Source organism: Strigops habroptila, chromosome 1, assembly GCF_004027225.2.
Source record: "Strigops habroptila isolate Jane chromosome 1, bStrHab1.2.pri, whole genome shotgun sequence".
In the NCBI taxonomy this organism is placed as follows: domain Eukaryota; kingdom Metazoa; phylum Chordata; class Aves; order Psittaciformes; family Psittacidae; genus Strigops; species Strigops habroptila.
Window position 1 is genome coordinate 119390725 of NC_044277.2, and position 25544 is coordinate 119416268.

The 25544-nt window shown below is 39.1% G+C and overlaps 1 protein-coding gene across 2 annotated transcripts in view; it reads left to right on the forward strand.

The window, feature by feature from the left end:
* FAM171A1 (family with sequence similarity 171 member A1) overlaps positions 1-22846 on the forward strand; it is an 89382-nt gene extending 66536 nt beyond the window's left edge. For both annotated transcript variants that reach the window (XM_030498885.1, XM_030498893.1), the window contains 4 exons: positions 2623-2799; positions 16519-16635; positions 19091-19205; positions 19958-22846. In XM_030498885.1, the coding sequence (XP_030354745.1) occupies positions 2623-2799; positions 16519-16635; positions 19091-19205; positions 19958-21659 (2111 nt within the window). In that variant the 3' untranslated portion in view covers positions 21660-22846. The remainder of the gene's footprint in view (positions 1-2622; positions 2800-16518; positions 16636-19090; positions 19206-19957) is intronic.
* Positions 22847-25544: the final 2698 nt, after the last annotated feature.

Below are 25544 nucleotides of genomic sequence, written 5' to 3' on the forward strand. Positions count from 1 at the left end.
AAGAATTCAGCTGCAAGTAGTGACAAGCCTGTATAGTATTAGCTTATTGTTTGTATTAATCACCGGTTGGACAGATTGGTTTCACAATATCTTGTCCTTTTAACCAAACTAAACAAAACTTTCCATCAGCTGCAGTAATGGACAAAGCTGGCTAATAACCATTACTCCCAAACCGCTACAGTTTGTAGGCTTTTCTATAAAGAGTCGAGTCTAAATCACAGTGGATTTTCCTCTGATTATTTTTAGAGCTCTTTACAGGTCACCAGAAGTCAAAAATTACAAGAAAGAAATGAAAGCTGACATTTATTGAAGTCCATTCCCATTTAATCTGTGCATGTGCTTATCATTTTTATAGCATGTGAGGATTTCATAAGCATTGATTTTAATTTACTTTCACAACAGAAAAGAGAAAAAAATTATCTTTTTAATGAGCATTTACATACTGTGCAAGGTGGAAAACTGAAGGATTATTTCTTCTTGCCAGAGGTCAGTGGATTTCAGAAATTTCTTCCATCTTCTAATATAACTTGTTCAACCCAGCACTGAGCAAAGCATCAGTACATCTTAAGTAAAAAAGATGCAAAGTGTTTCACCATCAGAATGTTTTTTCTGGGGATGAAAACTCATATTTACAGATATTAGGCAGATAAGCTTTATCAAGACAGTAATGAAAGAGAAATTCAAGACATTCAATGTCTAAAAATAAGTAAAATATGTAATTTAATCTTAGGTATTAATCTAAATGTTTCTAAGATCTGAAGTTATACCTTTTATCATTAGGAATTTGTATATGCCAGAACATGGTCAGGTTATGATACTTAGCAACAGAAATTTATTTCTCTGATATCAGCCTGAGAAACTTAGCGGCTCAAGTCCAGTGACCTGGGGACAAGCATCCATCTGACGTAAGTTATAGGTGCATGGCAGAAGCAGTGGATTGAAAATCGGGAATAAAGCAACAACTTTTTCCCCACCAGTTACTTCCTCTATTTATGTTTTATATTCTAAGGCTGTAAGGGGATGATACTGTGCACCATTGGAGCCTATAATATACAAATGCTAGGGTAGGCTGGCAGCCTTCCCCTACGCTTTCCAAACCTGAAATTGAATTTCCAAACCTTATTTTTTCTATTTTTTCTCTCTTAGCTCTGTGGCTTTCTTATATGCCCATCCTCAGAGTGCCTGTTTTCTCAGCACTGCAGTCCCTCTGGAAGATATGCTTCTGCCCTGCCGCTCACAGTAGATCAAAGCAGCATGTATGCCGCTTGCGTGTCAGCTCTGCAGCAGTGACACTCGCCCTGAAATTTGGGGAAAATGTGCGTCAGAGTAGATGCTATAGTAAATAAGCCACATGCTGGTTGTGTGGCTTATGCATGTCTTCAGTTTGGCAACTCTTGCAAAATCCAAAGAATTCAAAAATTCTGAGGAGTTTGGCTCTTTTTCCCTTCGCTTTGCCACTTTCCCTCCCCTTTCCTGGTGATGTCTTAACTTTGGTGCGCTGTTACTCAGAGACATCAACTTTAAAAGCCATTCCCTGAGACTTACTCACGGTTAGGAGAAATCATAAAGGTCTTGATGCTTTCCCTGCATTCCCTCGAATGTACTCATCCTAGTGAACAGTCACTGAGATAGATAGTGCATGTTCCTGAGGACACTGTGTCTCAGTGTTGCAGGTAGTGTACCACTGCTTGGTGTGAATGTGCTTTTACAAGCAGTTTATACTGATGTAAGGCACCAGGATTGCAGGAAGGACAGTACCCTGTGCTCTGCCAACCAGGCACCCCTGCTCCTTCTCTCAGATTAGCCCCACAGCAGGACAAGCAGCTGCACAACCCTGGATTAGCGCAAAGAAGGTTGCAGGACTGCTGCTCTTGGCAGCACTAGGGACCCATAAAACTAGAAGCTCCATCTCTTCCAATTTAAACTATTAGCGCTATTGCTTTGAGCTTCAGATCTCCTTGGTTTTAAACTTCAAGCTTTTTTCCCCTGAATACCTATGTGTATATACCTTGAATATATGTGGTATTTTCCCTGTCATTGATTCATTTGGTTAAATGGCTGACATAACGCTTTTTTTTAAATCGTGTTGTCATAAAGTAACACCCATTGGCATGCAGTTTAAACATAAAGAGTAATTATTACCTTTCACAGATAAGAAGCTAACACTGTGTATCCTAATAATCCCTTTAGCTTGGTTTATTTCAGTGAAAGGCCAAAGGAAACCCATCCTGGCATTCTCAAACATATGACTGATCATCCTTGTAGTGTCACTGCATGGTTGGGTGTCTGTTAGTTATAATATGGGCATGTGAGGCTATAGTAAAGGCTTATGAGATTAATTTTTTTTGCCATGATTATGGGTGTGATACTCATATATATTTATTTAAGATTAATTAAAATATATGCAGGAGATTTTTTTCATTGTAGTTTTCTTCACAGTTTTCCAAAATTAAGTGAAAAATACAGAAGCATGTATGTCTGTCTGGTGAATTTTGTAAGGCAGGGAGGATTACTGCTGCCACCTCTTGCGAAATATGCTGGTGCAGTACTGTGGTGTTGGACTCCATGGGTGTAAATTCTGGGGAATTCTGTGGTCACAGTGTTCATTCATTCTCTTGGTAGGAAACAGCACTAGGTATGACCTCACCCCTGTCACTGCAGTCAGCGTTCACCTCCTCAACAGCGATGGGACTCCAATCCCTGTGAATGGCCCCATCTATGTAACAGTGCCTCTGCCAACAAACAGCAACCTGAAGCACAATGCACACGTTCCAGCGTGGAGGTTTGACCAAAAATTTGGTAGGTAACATCTCATTGGGATTTCCTGGATGGCTTTATTTGGCTGAAACAAATGTCTTGCTGCATTTATTGTGTTAATATAGTGTGGTCATAAAGCATACAGAAATCTGTTTTCTGTCTAAAAGAAGAGACGACTGAGTTTTATTCAGCAAGTAATACATAGTATATATACAAATATACTTGAATTGCATTGTGTGCCTAGACAAAATTTTTTGTAAATGTGCCATTTTTGCAATTATTAAATATTTCATGTAAAAACTATCTTGAAAGAACTTGATTTCACCCACAGTCTGAGAAGTAGAAAGACATACTCACTACAGCATTGAATTGGAAGCCTTGAGAAATGGAAACTAGCCTTATCTTTGCCAGCAGCCAGCTATTTGACCTTTGGTCTGTCTCTTGTCTGTAGCTCAGTTTCCTGCCTGTCAGATAGGAAACATAGTACCAACTTCTTTTGTAAATCACTTTTAAGATTGACTAATACATTAAAGAAGGAAAGTACGTGTAAATGATTTAAAATTAAAAAAAACAAGGCAAGCAAAATTCATAAAATATTTTGAAAGGACCGAGTGACTAGTACAAGCTGTAAAATGCACTCAGTGTTTTACACTTTAGGATAATGTTTCCTATTGTGAAAAGGACATTTTCCAAAAATATGTGGTTTAGGCTCTCTATGTTTTTGTTTGTTTGTTTTTTCATTGCTAGCTGGTATACCATGCTGGCCATCTTTACACCTTCCAAGTGTAAAGGATTAAAGGGTGCATAAGTCTTTTCTGGTGATTCCCCTTCAGTTAATTGCACTGTGTCTTCTGAAATATGCACCAGATGGTTGTTAAGAAAAAGAAGTGAAAAAAAGAAGAATGGAAGGTGAGAAAGATAGATGCTGTGAGGAAGAGAAGAAGAAAAAGAAGCCAGAAATGTGGATCTGTACAGTTGGTGGGGTTTTGTCCCTGCAAGGCAAATGTTTTGAGCCAGCGTATGATCATATCCAGAAGTAGAGCAACAAGCATGAAACCAGCTTGTTGGTGGAAGGGAGGGGAGGGAGGATGAGCGAGGTGAAGGGGGAAACATTTTTTGCTTCCTTCCTGTCTCTGTTCACTGAAAAAGGTGGTGTATTTTCAAACAGCATGCTATAAATCTTTAGCCAGAAGTTGGCTGTATTTAGAGAGTAAAGCGGTGGGATTTAATGAAGAATAAATTTGAATATTATATAAAATTGAATAGTAGAAAAAAGAGTGCAATGAATGGATTCAGGGTTTCCCTTAACTGTGGAACTGGCTCTTCTCTTGTGGTGCTCTCACACTAAGTTTCACTGCATTCTTCCTGAAACTGATTTTAATTTGTGAATCTATAAACTATTTTGTTTTCCCTTGTTCAAAAAAAGACAAGGAAGACTGACTCACGTTTATTTTCTTCACAAAAAGCAGTCCATCCCCAATCCTTGCTGTCAGCTGTGTTATAGCTGCAGCCTGGTTCGTTGCTAGTTACTCACTTCTAGTAAAATGATTCTGATTTTGATTATGGAGCTTTCTCCTTCATGGCCAAATTTCCATGCCCCTGTGGTGGGGCCACAAAAGCTCTCTTTCTTAGTATGGAAAATGGTTTTTACTCTTGTATATAAAGAGCTAGTTACCCTTTTGTGTGCAGTATATATTAGTAAAGAGCAATATGGGTTAATTAACTAGTGTTGCAGGCTTGAGGCTCCCAATCTTGAGACAAGTCCAGCCTTGTTCGATTCATGACGAACTGGTGGAGCACTTGTGTTATTGGAAGGGGAAGGCTTGAGGACCACTAAACATAATGTGTCTTTGTTAGGCCACTTAGCTTCACAAAGCCATGGAGAGGAAGGTGTTGAAGATGTTATGCTTAGGGTCCAGCTCACACTTCAGCCGGAGCAAGCACCTTTCCATGCAACCAAAGATGTTGAACAAAGATGCATTTAAGCCCTGACTGCAGCATGCCAGTTCTAGTAGAATTTTGGCCACGTCCCAACCAATTTAAAATAAAGTAGCCTAATTTAATAAGTAGAGCAGCCATTCTATCTGTGCAGGCTGCATGAGCACTCTAAGGGCTGTCAAACTAGTTATATGTAGAGTAAACACAGTATTACCCTGTCATTCCCCATTCCTATTGTGGAATGCGAAGGAAGGAGGATGGATGATGAGTGGGATGGCTCCATGCTGGAGAAATCCTTAACTGGCAAATAAGTTACTGTAAGACGTTTGCACTGCCAGGTCTGTGCCCTGTCAGGAGAGGCCCTCTAACATCATTATTCTGATTGTCTTTCATTTCAGGAGCTGGTTTTTTCAGTGCTAGTTCTGTTGCAATCCCTCCTTAATAGATTTTTCAGTGGATTAAATTTTCACACTCGTATCTGAAAATTGAGTAAATGCCAGAGATGGAAAACTATGACTGTATTACCAGGCAATAGTGCAGTGCTTCTCCCTTGCATATTAGAGTACAGTGGGTGCTTGTTCGTGCAAGCCATTGTTTTTGTTTAGAATCCATGTGGTTGTCATCATTACTGCATGAAGTATAATTTCTGCTCTAAAAAGCAGAGTTACTTTTCACTTTTAGAGGAGAAAGTGGAGAAGGGACAGAAATACTACAAATATGTTTTAATCATTAGACTCATACATTTTGCTGATCTCATGATGTACTAATATAAACCCAGTGGCATCTGATTGGAAGTGCAGAGATTTTTATAGTTTCTACAGAAATTAGGCATATTTGCATATTATGGCAGCCAAAAATAATTAATGGCTTTTTAGGATGTTTACTGTAAACAATCTGTATTTTCGTGACTACAGTTTCTGTCCTTGAGAGAAGGGGGAGAAGCAGCATAGCCTACTTACGGCTGAGGGTGGTTCCATTGACACTGATGAAACATACAGCCAGAAAAAGCAGGCTGACATCAAAATAAGACAATCTGCTGCATCTATTTTATACTGTTCCAAATGAGATTTTCCATTACAAAACAAACCTATTGCCCTGCATGCACAGCAAGCAAATTAAAGCAGTAATACCTTTTTGAATAATTAATAAAATGAAGAGCAGCTGTCTATGCCTGGGAGAAGTTTTAGGGCAAACAATTATGTCTAACCTTGTTCTTATGATGGAGTTGCAGTCCACCACTTTTCTCTGCAGCATTTCTTAGTGTTGGTAATAATAAGCATAGATGCATTGATGTTCTGGAGGTGCATACTCTAAAACGTATCTTAATCATTCCCTGCTGTTGACATATCTGTATCTCTTGTGTTTCACACTACTGCGGGAGAGTGGTTTTATTTCATAGTGCACACTTAAAGGTTTGAGCATGAAGAGATACGGATTCTGATTTTTATAATCAGGATTGCTCAGTGGGGTTTTCTGGGTTATTGGCTTTCTTTTCTTGCCCAAGTGCTGTCTTGTTTTTCTCAAAATCTGAAGGGATGGAAAACTTTTTTCTTCTTTATCCATAAACAGATGGTTGCGATCATGACTTCCTCCCTCTATATTTGCCTTGATGTCAGCAGGATTTACAGCAATGAAATTAATCTCTCTATTCTTGGACACCAAATTTCTGTCCAAGACTCATTTCTAGCCTTGTCCTGTTCAGTCAGAAATGAATGCTACAGATCCCAGTAGAAATGAAACTTTGTACCTCCTGTATCATTTCCAGTTCTCACCAGCTGGACTGAATAACACAGCACTTGCTTAGCTGTATTCTCCTCAGTCCCCATTTAAATGCCTTATGCTTTATGTTAAGGTGTCTGGTTTTCATTGGATTCAGTGAGCAAAACTATAAGACCAGCATTCTCCGTTTTTAAGTCCCCAGTTTCATCCCACGTGATACAGAGGCATTATGTTGCACCTAGATCTCTAGATCCGCATCTAGAGCTGTATGAAGGACTTCAAAATGTTACAAAATATTCCAGAATGCATAATATAGAAATGGGATTTATTCTTCAGTTGCAATATCAATGCATCTACTAGTTTATTAATTCCACCAAATAACAGGAAAATATTTTCAACGCTATTTTTACCTTGTGTGGCAAAGGACTCTGGAGTGAAGGGGTTAAACCTCCACTCTTTTGCTCCTCCTCCTTAAAATGTGCTATTTCTTGTGCACTACGGGTAAATGAAGTTCAGAGTACCGTTTCTCTGCTCTTCCTCCTCTCCGAACACTTGGTGCACATCTTTGACGTGACCTTGTTGTCTTTAAATTACCAGCTGCTTCGCAGAGCAGAATGTTTCCCCAGTGCCTGAAATCTCAACCATGTATTAATGTAAAGTGATGGCAGAATACAGAGAAGAGTATCTTGGGGAACTCTTTTTATAGCTTTATAAAGCACCATAGTTTATATACTCTGCTGTGCTTGGTCAGTGCTTTCTGACTGCATTTAATGCCATAATAGATTTCTAAATACATTTCAGAGTCTGGTACTTGCTTCTTCAGGGTGATGTCCTGCCTTCAGCGGTAAAATTTCCATTGATTTTTGTAGAGTCAGAGTTTCGTGATGCTCTTTCCTCAGCAAAATGAAGATAATGTTTTCTGTGTTCAAAAGAAGCCATGAGGGTATACTTAATGCACAAACAGTATCAGTGCCTACTTAAACTTGACTGCAGTATGGTTTTGCTATATTTCATGGAGGTGAAATGGTGCTTGGTTTTTGTTCATAGAGGGAGAGCGACAGCTAATGTCAGGCAGAAAATGTAAGCGGGTCACTTTTCATCTACCTGTCTAGTTCACTGCACATTTTTTGTAAATAACATGGTTTGTAAAAATCTCATTTAAGATCCCCATGTGGTAGCAAGGATAATCCACCCAAAGACAAGACTGACTTACATTTTCATAGTTTAAAAATAAAAATTATTCCCTTTGCTATGAATTCTGTTAATTTCTGATTGCTGCCACACACGCTGCGTGACAGAAAATAACCATTTAACAAAAGCTTCTGCTGTCTATTGCTTGATCTGATGCTGGGCACAAGTATGTGCCTCTCAACTTGGATAGATGGCCTACATTTGGACTACACCCAGCTGCGCACATGACCTGGGACTTCAGGCACTTCTCTGTAGGTTTTATTGGGTTTTCTACGCATAAGAAATGGTCGTGTTCAGGAAAACACATTCCCTGCCCCAAAAAGTTTGAATTTAACATAGTCCGATCCAGAATATTTGGTTCTAGCTCAGATTCATTGGTAATATGGAGATCCATTTGCAAATTGCAAGGAGAAATCCAAATTTTCACAAAGTTCATAGTTACACTATTTCTGGACTTTACAAATTCCTTGACAATTTGATTTTGACTTCCTTTTCTATCTCAGCTGTGCAGGTTAAATTATTCTTAAAGACTAAATACACTGAGGAATACAGATTTTTAACTAACTGCTCTCAATTCCGTATTTTGTGTGTTGCCATAGAAATGGCAGCTACCAAACCCAGCTTTTTACCATGTACGATGTCTACATAATAGGTGCAGATATAATTGCAGAGTAGTAGACAGACCTCAGCATTGAAAGGAAAAGAAGCTCTTCCTCCGACGCTTCACAGTGTAGCTCACTGAGGTATGTTCTCATTATCATGATTCCTGTGGAGAGGTGCAGTGGATCACAGGATGCAATTGTGCTTGTTTATCAATATGTATGTTGGTTTTAAAATGGATGTTGTGACTTACACATGTGAAAGTGATGTGAACGGATTGTTTGATCCTCTGCCCACCTCATACACCATCTGAGTTGTATTTATTTGTGGTAAAGCAGGTATGGTATGGCATGCTGGTGGAGCTTAAGAGGATGTTCAAGGAATCAGGTTGGTGCCAAAGTGTAGTGATAAATGCAAATACTTTACTATTATGTCACCGAGGAAAGAAATAGTATGGCTTCTGGGAACAGGTTTTAATAACAGACTATATGTTGTATCATGTAGATGGCCCTGTAGCTCCACCTACAGAAGGCATGCAGTAGCAGGTGGGAAGAGGTGGACATCAAAATTTCAAAAGTGGAGAAAAGGCTGCTGTGCTTGTGCAGCTGCTTGGGCTGGAGCGGACTTGGAGGTCGGTGGAAATAGAGGCAACAGTGCATAGAGCAGGGGTGTGATGTGTCTGGGTGGGGCTGGAAGAGGCTGAGGAGGACCTGGGACAACCTTCCTCTGTGGCCTTGGGATGCCAGATAAATTCCAGCGTGCGTCTGCTTCTACTTCCAGCTTGAAAAATAGAAACTGAATGTGAGCGTGATGTGAGGCTGACTGAAGGAAAAGGCATGCGGTGTTTTGAACTGCCTTGTGCTTTTATTTGTTACTTGTTCTAATAATTTTGTCAATAGTTGACTGAATGTGATTAATAATGTGATAAAGTGAATATTAAAGGTAGTATCTTTCACGTACACCAGTAACTAGGGATGGTGGTCCATCAAGCATAGCTAAGCTTTCCCTTTTGAAATAGAATTATTAACCAGCAATTATGTATGGAAGTAATTTCCTTTACTAAATCTCTCTGTTCTGGCATTCTGGAAGGAAATGCTGAGGGGACCAGAGCAATGCAAGCAGTTCTGTGGACAATGTGCTCTGCCTTCTGCCCTGACATAATTAAAATTATGAAATAATGAAACCGTTGTGTTCTTTTGTTCTTTACTTGACAGGTGATTTAAGGGGAAAAATTAGTAGAGATGTCAAAAACTACAGAGCTTCTCGAACACTAGTAATAAATTGAACAGTTAGACTTCCTTGCAAAAATCTTTAAGGTATGATGTTAAAAACATTTCCATTACAGCGCACCAAATAATGACGATGCTGCTCGAACAGTAGCAGGATTCAGCCCTGGAAGGCTTGTGTAACAAATTCTGTGAGAGTGGAAGAATAATGAAGGTATGAGCTCAAGCAGGGACGTTTATTTTTTTTGATGTTGCCTAGCAACTCCAAAACCAAAATTGTAATATTAACTTAAATACTATGAATTTTTAAACCCCTGTGTATTGGGGGAGGGCAGAAGGAGAGTAATCTCTACCAATATTCAAGAAGGAATTTTTCAACTTCCAATTTCAGTGGCTTTTTGCTTTCTAGAAAATAAACAAAAGTAAAACCAAAAAACCCCCCTGTCCTTCTGTAGTAAAACTTCCTGTGCTGTTGCAGATTAGAGGTGATTTTCGGTTGGAAGAAGAAATCTGATAAGCAGCTTTCAGCTGGTAGGATGAAAAGCTGCATTTTATGTATGTCAGAACATGCTTTAGGAAGTTATTTTCACAAACTTGCCCTTGATTAACCTCTATAACAACATTGCTATTTGAAGTGTCTAAATCAATTACTTCTGGAAACACTGTGAGTATGTTTTGAATATCCTTTGCTGTCCCACACCCTGTCTAACAACCTGCCTCATTCCTTTTGACACATTTATCTCCATTTAACTGTTAATCTCTGCCCAAGAAAGGGGCAAGGGCAATCTTACAGGACATCGTAAACAGCGTAGAAGAGATCATGCTGAAAGAACAGCACTTCTCATTATATTTATTTAGAACATCTATGCTATTTAATTGTACAGATAAAAGTATCCTTCTTTTCTTTCCAAAACTCCTTTGTCCAGGGAAGATAATCTTGTGAATAAAAATAAATTCATATAATGGGATTATGCTTAATTTGCTCTCTGGCTAATTAAATCCTCTTATTTGTCAAACCTATTGGATGGAAATAATTCATGCTGTAAATAGCACAATTTTGGTTCCTGTTTGAGTGGGATTGGATGATCCTATTGGCAGTTAAAAGAAAATAAAAAGCAACCAGTATCTGATCAGTGGAAGAGTTTCTTACCGAAACCTCACATGTAAAAGTAATCCATGGAAAAAAACCACCACAGCTACCATATATTTAAACACTAGCAATATTTAGATTTTATGACTGTCCTTAGAGGAAGCTGCTGGCTACAGCACTCTCCTCTGACAGTCATTTACCAGAAAAGGTTTTGCTCAGTGATAGGAAGAAGTCACAGTCAAAGTCAGCAGAAGTCACTGCAGCAGTAATGATCTGGGAGGCTCTGAAATGGTCAGCTTGGAAAGTTCAACCTGAAGTAAGCACCATTATACATCCTCCCAGAGAGTCGCGCTGTGTGCTGTGGCGCCAGCGTGCAAACTTCCCTTAAAACCAGCACACACAAGGGGAGCTGATCTCCTTTCTTCTTAACTTCAGTAGGAGTCACAAGCGTGTCTCTAGGGCAGCTGGCCTGGTGTGGCAATCCTGCCTGAATGAAGCGTGGTCCTGCCTCATGCAGGCCAGTCACAAGTTTGCCATTTGCTTGAGCACAGGATTGTCAGCACGCACAGTTACACACATGGAAGCCAGAAAGGGGTACGATTCCCTGGATTTCACCACAGATTCATTTAAAATAATAAGGTCTAGCTTTAAAATATAGAAACAGTGTCTTATTCAGAGGCATCGTGCTACAAAAGCAGATCCATTCATGCTGCCTGGATCCAGCAAGCTGTCACATTGAATAGTTAGTGTCTTTGAAGACAACAGGACGTTTCTTTTTCTGGGTAGACTGGCCGTATGTATAGTGCAGGGAAATAGTTTAGAATAGCTGTTCTGTAATAGCTTCTCTGCAGTAGCTGCCCACCTGGACACTCTCCTTGCTGAAAGTGCGATTTTTCAATCTGATTTAAAAGTAAACTAGATCAAATTACAAAAAGACATTTTTAGTGCAGAATGTGTGTTGAAACAAAGATTTAATGTGCAAACCTTTTGTTGTTAAATTTACTTCTGATAACCCCCTCTTGCCCCCACTGGCAAGTCCTAAAAGCTGCCTGAGATAAATAAGCATGTTCGTCAGAATCAAAGTCACTGCAAAGCATTAAGATGCTTCTCAGTAGCAGAATTTATTTCTCCTGCTCTGCTGAAATCTTCAACTTGTCTCTGATATTTGGGTATTTTTTCAGCCAGATGTAGCTCAGCTTTCTTTATCTGATTGTTTTTTGATTTGTATTTCTTTTAAAGTACTCTCATTTTTATATCCTTTGTAGTGTTAATGATGGTAGTTCTCTTACCTTGCTTTTAAGTTCCATATACAAAGGAGTGCTGGGTAGGTGTTTCATAAGCTTTTTTAAAAGTTTGTTAAATGACACCATTTATTTGAAAAGGTCAGTAACACTAAATACAATTTTGGTGAGGAAGGAGTTAAGAAACTTTTTGGTTCTCCCCCTGCCATTAGTCTGAGCCAGGAGACAGCTCCCCTGACTTGAATCCTGGATCAGCATGTTGGCTCCACTGAGCAGTAATAGAGGAAAAAGAGGAAGAGAAATGTAAAAATGATCTATAAGCAAGAACGTCTCTATATATAGAAGTTTTCCATGGAGCACCAGACACTTCTTAGGAATTAGTGGCAAAGTGGCCCAAATCATATAGTGCTTACAAACTGTACTGAACTTGCTGTTTCTGCTCCAGATGCATTGACAAGTTTTCTTTGGAAGTACGTAATCAATCTTGAATAAAAATTACCAGTTCTATTACATCAATTATCTGTACTGCTTTTTATTTATAATCCTATCTTGCTTGTTACTTAACAATTATTGCACATTATGTATAAAACTTTACAAGCAATGAAGCCAGTTGATTTTGCTGCCTTGGGCAGGGGGAGGAAGTAGATGTTATGGGATATTTGGAGAATAATGAATTAAATTATCATAGCACAGCCGTGCAGGGAAGTAAGACCTCTCTTCCTTCCTAAATCCTTCTGCTTAGTTCTCCAGCAATTGTAATTCTGCCTACACAGAAGAAAATGAATGCTGTTTGCCCTTACTCCATTTGCAGGCTAGTGGATAGGAATGGACAAAAAAATGGAAGTCCTTTACTCACTGCTCCTCAGTCTCCTCCCTTGCTACAAGAACAAGTATGTGAGGACACAGAGAGTAAATAGCTGTGTTTTCTAGGACAGGAAAACATCTTGTTTCACCCTGCGAGGAAGAATCTGGGATGGGATAGGGAATTAATTCTTGAGGCTGCACAGCAGTGAACTCTTGCTTGCTCAAGGCAGCTTGAAACGCTAGGAGCAATGGCCAGTAAGTACAATGCGATTGGGTTCTGCTTGGTAGAAGGTCCAGCATTAGTTATTAAAGCAAGGCATTGTATGTAGGGAGCTACAAGAACACTGCTTGGTGTTTAATGATAGTTGAAAAGCAACCAGGATATTAGAACCTATAAAGGATGAAATATGAGAGAGACTTGGAAATGCCGTGGTGGATTTGGAGAACACCAAAGGCATATCAGTTCCCTCCAGTAATACTATGTTGGCTTTCGGCTGTTTGGTCACACAAGAAACAATACAGGACTTTGCATTTCAACTGGTTTCACTCCAACCTGTTTTGCTGCTGCTGTTCTGAAGGATGGAGTTCTTTATTCTCATTATCCCATCATGTGGGAGAATGCTCTGTTTTATTAGTGGTAAGCGATGGTGTAAGTATAAGAGGAGAGTTTATCACCAAAGTGTTGGGCCAAGAAGGTATTAAAAAAGGCAGTTGATGAGACTGTGTACCCATGGTTCCCGGGAACCCGCACTTGGTGGTGTCCTGATGAAGGAACTTGGGAGAGTGGCATTTAAAAAGTAGTTCTTTTCTAGCTGTCATCACATACTGATGTATAGGGTATGGTCAACAAAAGTTTCATTACTCTTGTTTAAAGATGACCAATATCGGATATATCTGTTAGTCTTTTGAAATTCTTCACTGTCCATAAGAGAAGGAGGGAATTACATTTTTCCCTAGTGTTATACAGACCCATACATTTTCTTGCGTATATCCAGTGGTTGGCAAAAAAGGGTCACCTAAATGAGCAGAAGACAAGCATGAAATCTGACTGACCATGTGCAGTAGATGCTGTTGTTTGCTTCTGTTGCAAATACAGGGATTCCTTTCATTGCTAAAATATGAGCAATCAGAGCTGCTGCTTGTTTGGCAGGATGGCAGCTGAGGTCTGCTCACAGCAATAGGAGTTCAGCCCCCGTTAGCATCTTGATCACTGCATTATGCAAGCAGAGTATTACTGAGCAAAAGACTTTTAAAGAGCCATTAGGAGGATTGCATTCATTAGAGTGCAATGCAATGTGAATAAAGCAAGCTGGACACAAGTTCCCCCTAGTGAGGCAATCAGTAATAGTTTCTGCTCAAGCAGGTAGCTATATAGACTACAAAGGTAATGAACTTTGCTACATTACGTATGTGTTCTGCTTGTGTGTAAATTTGAAGGGCTTAGAGGTGGTAAGAAAAGTATGGGAAGCATGATGAATTCATCATGGTTCATCAAGGACTCAGGTCCTTCCATTCTTTTATTTTTAATCAGCACTTTTATATCTCTTTTAGTCTTCAGAGTTTTGTTTCACATTGTTGCGTATTTGAATAGCTGGTGCATAATCTCATTGTCCAGAACTTGCAGAAAAAGATTATGAAGTTTAAGCTTACAGGAGTTTTCTTACAAATGACATTTTAGAAGCAGGTTTTGACCCTATGGGCTATTTCTCACCTTGTGGTTCAGGGCTATTAGTATGACATCTCCCCGAAAGTGCATAGGTAGAAAATTTGAAGGGATAGTGGCCATCTTAGTGGAGAAAATTAATCTACTTTTCCTGGTTTTTCCAGAAACTTCGCACATAACTGTGGAGAATTCAGTTCTATTCTGTGTGTTCTGATGTGACAGCTATGGATGCCATATGTGCAAATCTGTACAGATTTTGGTCCTTTTGGTACTGTGAATCAAAATCACTTGTCTTGTGTAACTGTCTTTATGAAATAGCAGATTATAGCTATTCTGTACAGACTGGAAACGATACTTGGAAAACTGAAAATTAAATCAGTAATTCCTTTCCCCTGTTGCCCACAAGTTCAGTTTGGTTGCAAATACAGAGTCACTATCTGGCAATAATAGTCACCTAGATCTAGAAATCCTCTCAGACCTGTGTTTTTCTAAACCTTTCACTATATCATAGCATCATAGAATCAACTAAGTCGGAAAAGACCTTCAAGATCATCAAGTCCAACTGTTACCCCAAGTCCTGGACTGCCAAGTCCACCACTAAACCATGTCACTGAGGGCCTCATCTATGCGGTTTTGAACACTTCAGGGACGGTGATTCCACCACTGCAGTGGACAGCCTGTTCCAATGCCTGATCACCCTCTCGGTGAAGAAGGGTGTACTTGCATAGGACAAATCAGTAGTAGAGAGGAAATAAATACTCAGGAAAGCCATTCTGATATGTACAGAGTTTGCACAGATGGATAATCTAAGGAATACAGAGTAAATCATAAGGATCTCAGAGGTATTAAAAAACCCCAAAACAACAACAGCATCTCTACTGCATGTTACACATTCACTGCTAAGTGTTGAGATGACTGTCATCCACAAATGCTCGCTCTTAGTCCTGAGTGACATCTGATGAAAAGCACTGTTTCAGGAATTACATGCCAGGGATTATTTGAAGGAAAGGGAGTCACAAGTACAAGATGCAGCTTGCCTTTACAGTGAGCAGTTGAAGTTGAGTAACAGAAATGCACAAAAATAGAGAGCTGTGCTATGGAAGTGCAGAAGTGCTACAGAGGGATTTATCCCTTCTCTGTACGCAGGTCAGCCATATGGGCAACAGCCACCAAAGTGTGCGAAGAACCTCCTTAGAGAGTTAATGCCCTGTGTTACGGCACCCACTGGAGATGCCAAGCCAGGACTGCAGCTTCAGAAACACTGCTTGGTGCCAGGGGTGGCTTCCCAGCGACAGCTCTCAGTGTCCAGGCCATTAATTCTGTTTCTTTCAAAGAGAGTATATATGGAAGCAGTCTACAAGCCAAACTAGACACTTAATATGTGAGAAACCAAGGTGATTTTTATCTCCTACAGCCCCAGAATCAGGAGTCTTAATGAATTACAAAAAGGCATACATCCGATTCAGTTGTAAAGATTTTTCGTAGCCCAATTCTTGCAACAACATTTATCTTCTGAAAGTAGAACAACTCTCAACTGGTGTAGATTGTCAATCTGTACTACTTAAGAATTATATAAACTTTAACACATTGTTTTACAATTGTCTTATTTATTTCAGGATGATCATTTGATAACTCTACAAAATCTTTTAAATTTCCTTTGAGAAACATGTTTTAAAAAACTCATCATCCATTACCAAAGAGTATTCCTGGATGAATACACATTCTGAATGGCTAACATTGCTGAATCAAAGTGATGGTACCACTTAATTCTACATTTATTGGCAGTAACATTCATAAGCTTGTTTTCTGTATAGGAAAACTAACATTTTGAGGAAGTATTTTCTTCAGTCTTCTAGAAGCTGGCAGCCAGAGCTCATAGAAGGGTGGTGTGTAGAATTCACATGTGGTCTGGGAGAGGTGATGTCTCTTGAAATACAGTTTTTAAGTGGGCTGTCTACAATATTATCAGCTTCAGGAATATCCTTATTTGAAAAATGGAACCTAATATTGCAATAATAATTTTCTTTTCATCCTTTTTGAAGATTTTTTTTTAGTTTTATTTAATCTTCAATGTTCTTGTGTCCAAAGCTGCTGAGAAGGCCACGGGGATGACTGCTTGCGGGAGCTCTCAAATGCCACTGACAAAAAGGCACAATCTTCCACTTAACAGCAGTGCGCCCAACCCCTACAGCACATTGATAGGGTTTGCTACGGCTTACGTTTCCACTTGTTTGCAGAGGAAGGTATGACTATACTTGTAACACTGTCCTACAAACTTTACATTTACAGGGACATGGCTGAAGAGTAGTTTGGGCCTTGTACAACAAGAAGGAAATCAGTTGACTTGGACTTATATTGCACCTCAGCTGGGCTACTGGGTTGCAGCTATGTCGCCTACTATCCCAGGTAAGATGGAATTGAATTTTGTTGATGTTCACAGCACTGAGTAATTATGTATTCATCTATAATGTTTATATTTTTCAGAATGACCCCATCTGAGATGCCGCAGCTTGATCAATAATGGATTATTAGAAAAAAGAAATCTGAAAGTAAAGGGCTAAAATCTTTTGGGGATTGTGGGGGGCAACCCTTGTGCTCAAAATCTCTGAGCCATTTCCATGGGAAACTTTTTGAAGTGTTCCTGCTTTGATGCATTTATGTCACCACTGCCTGGTAGAGCCATTGCTAGAAAATAAGGGGAGTTATAACATCAATGTATTGGTGTTCCAGCAGGTAGAAAAATACATGCTGTGAAGTTTCTGTACAGAAACTCCCAAAGAAATGGATTCACCTAAGACCAACATCATTCTGGGTTAGATGTTTACTAATGGTCTGATTGATTGATTGTAACTTGTTTTTCTTTTACGCTGAAGAGGCCCATTTTGCCCTGACTTGCGCTTTGCATCATCTTGGGGACTGATTAATTCACGCCGCGAATAACTTGGCGTAGAAGTTCTGGAAAGTGTATATGAAAGAGTGGCACTAGTAGACGAGCTGACTGGTTGCTGTCTGCAAGCCTCGTGGCATAACTGTAGAAAATCACTTTGAATTAGGCATTATATGTACTTCTGTGCCTGTGGAGATCATTAATGCTGCAGCTTGCTCTTCCTTTTTTTCTGTCTGTGGCTGCCTCAGATTTCGTAGTATTAGTTCTTCAGCCACCAATAACCAGAGATTCCACTATGTATAAAAGAGCCAATAAATCAAACAAAAAACTCCTCCTCTTCCAGATTTTCTTTATTAGGTTTTCTGGGTGAAAACCAAATACAGTAGAAATGAAAACATTCTTGCCTTGGCTGTGCAAGCTAAATAAACTTTATCTAACCAACAAAACAAACTCTAGCATGAGGACTATTTTTAAAGTCTGTTTGTATATGCCATGAAGTTGTTCCTTGATATGTAAGCTTTTTATTTGAGCTTATATTAAATGAAACTGGTGGAATATTCAGCTCATTCATTGGTGAGCAGAGTTTAGAGGCAGGTGCAGATCTGGATAAGCTATCATACTGAACTTAATGGAACTTTACAGAAGAATCATACTTTAAGAAAAAGCAACTGCTCTGAACCAGACATTTTTTTGCAGACTGCAAGAAGTTACACTAGTCATGAAATTGTGCCTGTAACTCTAAGGCTAGAAGGCCTGTAACACTAACAGGAGAAGGCTTATTTGTCCTTGCAGTTTAACTTGTATGGCAGAATTTCTACTTGTATTTTACTTTTCCTTCTTTCTCAGGGCTAGATCTGGGTTCCTAAACCTTTGTCACAATGGGAACAATATCTTCATGAAAAAATTCAAGTGGTTCATCTCTTCTTTTTGCTTAATGTCCTGAAGCAACAGTATCAATCAATTATGTAAAGGTAGTGGTGGGCCAGAATGTATAAATATTTATATTTCCCAAATGCCATATAATTGATGTTATTTTTAATGAGGTTAATGTCTTTTTGCTTATTTTATCTCCTCATTGAATCTATTTGATTTCTTATCTCAAAAAATGGGCAAAAAATGAGCTTTATATTCCTAGCAGTGCCTCTGCTGACCACTCAAGATCCACAGATGAGGTTTTACAGACCTCATGATCTAGAACCTTAATGTAGGCCAAGTTTGCTGTCCTTCACAATATGTGCATGTTACTCTGTCAGCTGGTGCTGTACCTCCTCGCCTGCAGATGAACATTTGGGCCTTTATTTCAAAATCACGATAAGGCTTTTACAAACCAACAGGGTTACACATGCATAATTGTGAACAGATGCTGTCCACATGCGTGCATTCCTTCATATGTTCGAACATTTACTAAGCATTATTGAAACCTGGAGTTACAACACTGTTTCACTAGCAGCCTGTTTTTTAAAGCTACTGAAGATCTGCTTGGCTTGGCTTGATCTAGACTTCAGAGCACCAACACATCTTCCAGTGAATCCTGTACTGCACTGTATGTACTGTTTAGTGCAAAACACCACAAATGTTGTTAAAGAGAAGTTGGTTGCCACAGGGCTGCTACATGCATTACAGTGCTGGAAGATGCTGTGATGGTTTTTCTCCAGTGATGAGAGCTTTGGCGCACCGTGTTGGCATCAGGAACTGGAAGGCAGCATTCACTGGCGCATGCTCCCATTGAAACTAAGTGCTTTTCCACAGAACGATATATTTGAACTCGCAGTCATGAAAACCAGCACATGCTTTCTCCACAACTTGCTCCCTGATCCAGAGATGGTCTGCTCAGTAGGCACCAGGGCTATGAGCGGCAGTGTTGCTCACTTTGCACCCTGATAACAGGGGAGGGGATGTCCCTCTCTTTAAGTGTTGTTCCTCTTCCTGTTTGCAGGTTGTTACAGGTCTAAATTCTCTTTTCTGGCCCTCCAGGTCCCGTTGTAACTCACGACATTACCAGCTATCACACAATGTTTCTTTTGGCAATTTTAGGAGGGATGGCTCTCATACTTCTAGTCTTGCTGTGTCTGCTTTTGTATTATTGCAGGTAAGATTCACAGTCCTGGTTACTTAGTTCTTGTTGGAAATAGAAGCTTTTTTGTGCTTGTCAAATTACAAGCTTTTCTATTGAAACTTTTTTACTTTGGGAATTTGAGAAGTGGGGAAGGCAAGCAAAGGCTTGAAGAAGAAACAGTGAAATCAGATTTCATACATTCCTGGTTACATGCAGCATGTATAATCTTTGCCTTTGGTAGGATGGGAGTTGAGTGAAGCACACACACCTGTACTTGTGATTTTCTTGTAAGATGTTCTAAAACCTCCTATCGAACATGGGCACAGGTACAAGATGTCTGTCATTGTACCTGTTACACATTTCATAGAATCATAGAATGGTTAGGGTTGGAAAGGACCTTAAGATCATCTACTTCCAACCCCTCTGCCATGGGCAGGGGCGCCTCACACATTTGCAAGTGATTTTTCTGTTGGTCTTACATTAAAATGAATGTTAAACTTTTATCAGCAAGTGTATATTAATGAGTGATTTTGTATTTGCCTCCTCCAGACATTTGCTCCAATTTGTAATTGGTGCTTGAGATATTTCCCAATTGACATTAGTTATTCTTTAATTTTATCTTTGCTGCTGGAATAACCTTTTAATTGTTAGGTTATGTAATAAAAGCTCAATTCCCCTAATACTAATCACTGCTTAAAAATCTCCCATTAAGACACACTTGCTGCTCTTGTTTCCGTGTACAACAGTCATAAATGCATAACTTCTTTTGTTACTGGCTTTTATAGAAGAAAATGTTTAAGACCACGTCAGCATCATAAGAAACTGCAGCTTTCGACAGCACTGGACACTTCTAAGAAGGATCAAGCAACTTCAATGTCCCATATAAATTTAATATTTTCACGTCGCGAGTCAGAATTTCCCGGCGGATTGTCCGTTGCTAGCAATGGACACACTGAAAACTCAGGTGCAAAGGAATTAATCAGTGCTGTCCACATGGAGATGGTATCACCTAGTGGAGAAGCAGATATGCATACACCTATGCTCAAACACTCATTCAGCACTTCCCAGGAGTTTAGCTCCCGAGAGGAACTGCTCTCTGAGAAGGAGAAAGACAAGAGCAGAATTTCCTTGGATGACCTGACTCCCAGTGGGTCTCTAAGGAAAGACTACCACAAGTCAGCAGATAGTTTTCCTTTAAAGACAAGAAAATCTACAGAAACAGCTGAAGGCTATGAGTCCCCTATCAAAGATGAGTATAGGAGGAGTTACAATGCTATGCTGTCTCAGCCTTTATTTGAAAAGCAAGAGAGAGAAATTCAAGTATCTATGAATCATATTGCTACTGGAAGTAAATACAATATTCAGGAACAAATATACCCCACACCTTCAGCCCCTGAAAAAGAGCTGCTGGACTGCAGACCTACTGATTGTATGATGTCTCGTTCAGTTGATCACCTTGAAAGACCTACATCTTTCCCTCGACCAGGTCAGTTAATCTGCTGCAATTCCGTTGACCAAGTCAATGACAGTGTTTACAGAAAAGTCTTGCCTGCACTGGTCATCCCAGGTCATTACATGAAATTGCCAGGAGAACATCCTTTTGTTAGCCAGCCACTGGTTGTCCCAGCTGACCAACAGATTGATATAGAAAGACTTCAGGCTGAGCTTCCAAACCCTCATGCACGGCTTTTCCCACACCCCCCACAACAGCTGCAACCCCAGCAGTTAGCGTCCCAAGCAATATCTCAGCAACATTTGCAAGATGCAGGTGCAGCTGAGTGGAGTCAACAAAATGCTTCCATGTCTGAATCTATTTCCATTCCTGCCTCACTCAACGATGCATCTCTGGCTCAAATGAATAGCGAAGTGCAGCTTCTTACAGAAAAGGCTTTGATGGAATTAGGAGGTGGAAAGCCATTGCCTCATCCTCGAGCATGGTTTGTTTCTCTAGATGGACGTTCAAATGCTCATGTTAGACATTCATACATCGATCTCCAAAGAGCTGGTAGGAATGGGAGTAATGATGCCAGTTTGGACTCTGGCGTTGACATGAATGAACCAAAATCTGCCCGAAAGGGAAGAGGAGATCATCTGTCTGCACCACAGAGTCACCCACCAGTGCAAGAGCACCAGCAGAGAGAGCGGAAGGTTTCAGATAGCACAGCTTACACACAGCTTGTGTACTTGGATGATATGGACCAAAGTGGCAGTGAGTGTGGAACAGCGGTTTGTAGCCCTGAGGACAATGCTCTACGATGCCTACTAGAAGGCACGAGTAAGAGAAGTGGTGTGCAGCTGCCCAGCCTGCAGGAGGAAACGAGAACTGTGGATACCAAACCAGAGCCATTAACTAGTCCTGAACACGGAACATCGGTTCAAGATGAGGAGGAGGATGAGGAGGATGAGGAAGATGACCAAGGTGAAGATAAGAAGAGTCCTTGGCAGAAGCGAGAGGAACGACCACTAATGACTTTCAATCTAAAGTGAGCTATTGTGAAAATCCACCATTCAGTGGAGTATAAAATTGCCAAATATTCTTTCTGTGGAAGTGCTTGATTTTTTTTTTTTCGTTTCTTTTTTCTTTTTTTTTTTTGTTGTGGAGAGAAAAGAGAAAAACAAACTGTGGTGAGCAACATTTGAAAGAACTTAAATGCATTACTGTGTAAATGTTAGAAAAAAATTAAAATCATTCCTCTGATTTAACAGCTGCCTCCAGTGAGATAGCTGAACAAAGAGTGTGATTGTTATTCCATATACTTGATATTGGTCATCCAGGATGTTGAAAATATTGACAAGTTGTTTTGGTTGGTTTATGACCTCAATCTCCTTATGAATGGGAGCTGGTAAAGCTTTTGTTTTGTAGGCCAATTTTGTGTTGATAATGCTACTGAAAGTATCTTAAAAACAAGAGTTTGACACATGGTGTCTGAAATTGTGCATTATCTCAATGAAAGGCTATGCATTGCTGCTTTTAGTAATATTTTGCTTATACTATGCTTTTCTTAATTTTACAAGTTGGTTGTAAACATTTTATGTCCTTTATTATAAACTACTCAGCAATTTATTTTCATGTAAAACTGCAGGAAACTTGAGTAGCATCCCTTAGCATTGAAGCCTTTTTATGAAACCAAACTGAACTTTGTGTCGACTAAGATTCCTCCAATTCTGGTCCCATTTACTCAAAGTGCCTTTTTTACAGTAACAATGAACAGTCCCTTCTTTTGCTAACTCCTTTTAATTGACCCCATTTGAGATTTTATAAACTTCTGAACTTCTACCTTTTATTTTAAGCTGCATGCCAAGAGTCCCATTTTGTGCTGAGCATTTCTCATTTCAATACAGTGTATTCTGTAGCTATCATGTATATTGTGGATTCTGTTTAGCCAGGATAGACTTAGAAGACATTTTAAAGGGCCCAGAGTAGCCAAGAAGATAGTTTCATTGACTGTATATATTGTTAGTTTCCTCTGGAATCATATGAGCTAATCATGCTCATATAAAATGGACTATAGACCGAGCAAGTGGACTGAATGTGTCTAGAAAAATTTTGGGAAAGAAAAAACAAATAATAATGTACTATCCAAAAGTGCCAGAATGACTCTTCTGTGCTTTCTCCATACAGAGCTGCTTGGTTATCCAAAAACTATAATTGAAAATAAACTGCAAAAAATATCTTTGTGGATTTTTTTCCTCTGTTGATGGTCATCACATTATTCTACGTTATTTAATGAGAAAAATACTTTGGTTTCACTTTGCTGTGCATATCTATGCTTGTGTGACTTACACACTTTCTTATGCAGTTCTCATGAACTTCAGTCAATACTGAAATTAAGACCCCTTTTCCGAAAAGCATCCTCCCTGTCTTGATAAATACATAACTATTTGCTTAAGTATCATTGAAGACCTTGGAAATGAAATCCTGGTATCACTAAAATTTGCTGTGGAGTCACGCTTCCTGTGGGACCAGTTTTCTTCCTGAGGTTTCTGTGGGTGCTCACCACACACTTCTCACTTCTTGAATCGGGCTCAAAGAAGGGAAAGTATGTGACGTTCACTGATGTGGAGTCCTTCATATACATTCAGTTTATCATGTTTCATTTAATTATTTTTATGCAGCATTAGCAGCAGTCATGCTTAATAAAGTTAATTATTACATTGTCTCCAAAGTGATTAGAGAAAGTATTCTATAGTTCCTATTTAATTTTTAATAATAAGGCCTGAATTGGATTCAGTGCTCTTTTTTTTTTTTTCCCCCAGTAGATTTCAAGGTTTTCTTAGGAGGCCAGTGTTGTAATTTCTGTTTTACCGAATGTCTTAACTGGGAATCTGGGCTTGAGCCAGCAACTGAATCCGGATTTCCTAGTTGCCAGGCTAGTGCTCCTCTCCGTTCACAAAGCCTTTTCACCTCTGTTTTGCTTTGATTCCTGTTTGGAAGTGGTGTATGTCGTAAAAGAAATCTAAAATAATATTTGTGGAGTGCACTGAATATTGAAGTCACCATATTGGCATTAAGTTATGGTTTATTCATCATGTGTTCCAGGTCCTTTCCTCTTCTGTTTAGGAATTTTGCTCCTGACTGCATGTGAACTGGCTGTAGGGTCTGGGTTACTTACTGTCAGTCTGCAAGGTCACTGAACAGAAAAATATTGCTTTAAAGGAATAGTATTTATCAGATATCAGTAAGCGATGGTAATAGTGTCACTTATCAGAATGCTGCATCAAGTAAACATTCTGGTTAGAATTTCCACGTACTAGAATTATTGTGCTATTTAATTTTCAACTTTCTGTTGTCTTAAAACTGTCATTTTAAATAGCATTCTTTTCCAGATTCCTTCGCATTTTCCATCATTATTATCTTGTAAAGTGAGATTGTTGCTATTAAATTGCAGTGGTTTGTTTCTTTAAATGTGTTGGTTTTATGTTCAAAACATGTATTTTGATGGTCTGATAATTTGTGGTCCTAATACAGCAAATATATTTGAACAAACACAATGTGGGTATTTTGCAAATCTTTAAAATAGCATTTTTTAAAGTGCTGTAATATCATGAGCCATATAGTAGTTGGGTTGTGCAGAATATATAGTTTATGAAACTTAACTCTCAGTATATCCAACAGATCTGAGCCACATGTTAAATGAAATTGGAACAGAGTAATACAGATCAGATAATCAGCTGAGATTAGAGTGTGTCCATTGTACACACTTTGTGTAATCTTACAGTCCAGTGACAAGTTCTGTGTTTCAATTTTCGAAAACATACTGAGGAAGATAGTTCTGTAGAATATAAAGAAATTTTGTTTCATCTATTTTGCAGTTTCACAGTGAAGCAAGTACCAATAAGATGTATAAAACAGAGAGAGCAAAGTGTAACTTGAATAGGTCTTGGCTTAAGCAGCTCCAAGTGATCTTAGCCCGTGTAGAAGATAACCTAGAAAAGCAGTTGTTTTCTTACTTTTTGATGGCAAGTATTAGGGAAAAAATGCAAAATATTGTAATGACAAGGATTACAGAAGTAATGAAAATAATATGTTGGACTTAAACTAAGAACAGGTCTTCAATTGATCTGTCAGTAATCAGGATTTTCAAATGGATAATGAGTAAAAGAGTAAAGTCAAATCTTAGGTTATATTATCCAAAGTACGTTTCATATCATAGGGCCTCTGAAACGTTAGGACTGGTGGGAGTTAATACACGTATTAAGAGTCCATTTACTTCATGGTTGTCTCCCAGCTCCCACTTTGTTCCCACTAAATACTAGCTTCTCAAAGCTTATTAAACTGTCTGTAAAGCACCTTGACTTATTGTGATAATGACCTTCTGTTACTTGATTAAGTGCTTTGTCAGTACCAGCATGCTAAACCTTCTACAAGTACAGGAAAAAAATGGTTCCTGCTTTGCAGCATTTGCAATAACATATTACACAAATACACAGAATTGTGGTACTGAGCTTAAATGAACATCTTACAAAGAAATCCCACCATGTGGAAATTGCTTATGATGCTTTTCTCTCTTACAGGAAGGATTAAATAGCTTTAGTGCAGTAAATTAAGCACTCTTGAAATGCCTTGGCAGTATTTTCATTTTCTGCCTTTTGTTTTATCCATGAATGCTCTGGTGGACGAATTTCATTACCCTAAACCAACATGGTTGAACTGGTAAGAAATTACTTGTCCCATGTAGGGTTTAGCCTACAGAATAGTACAGGTGTAAATGAGCAAGTGTTGGATTAGATATTTACTCTCTCTAGGAAGGTCCCTAATGGACCAAAAAGGCATTATTTTTTTCTTAACCAACAAGAATTTATCTGAGGATTAAAACTTAACACAGTACCTCTTAAACTGTCAATAGGCTGTAACCTGGGGCACGGGGCATG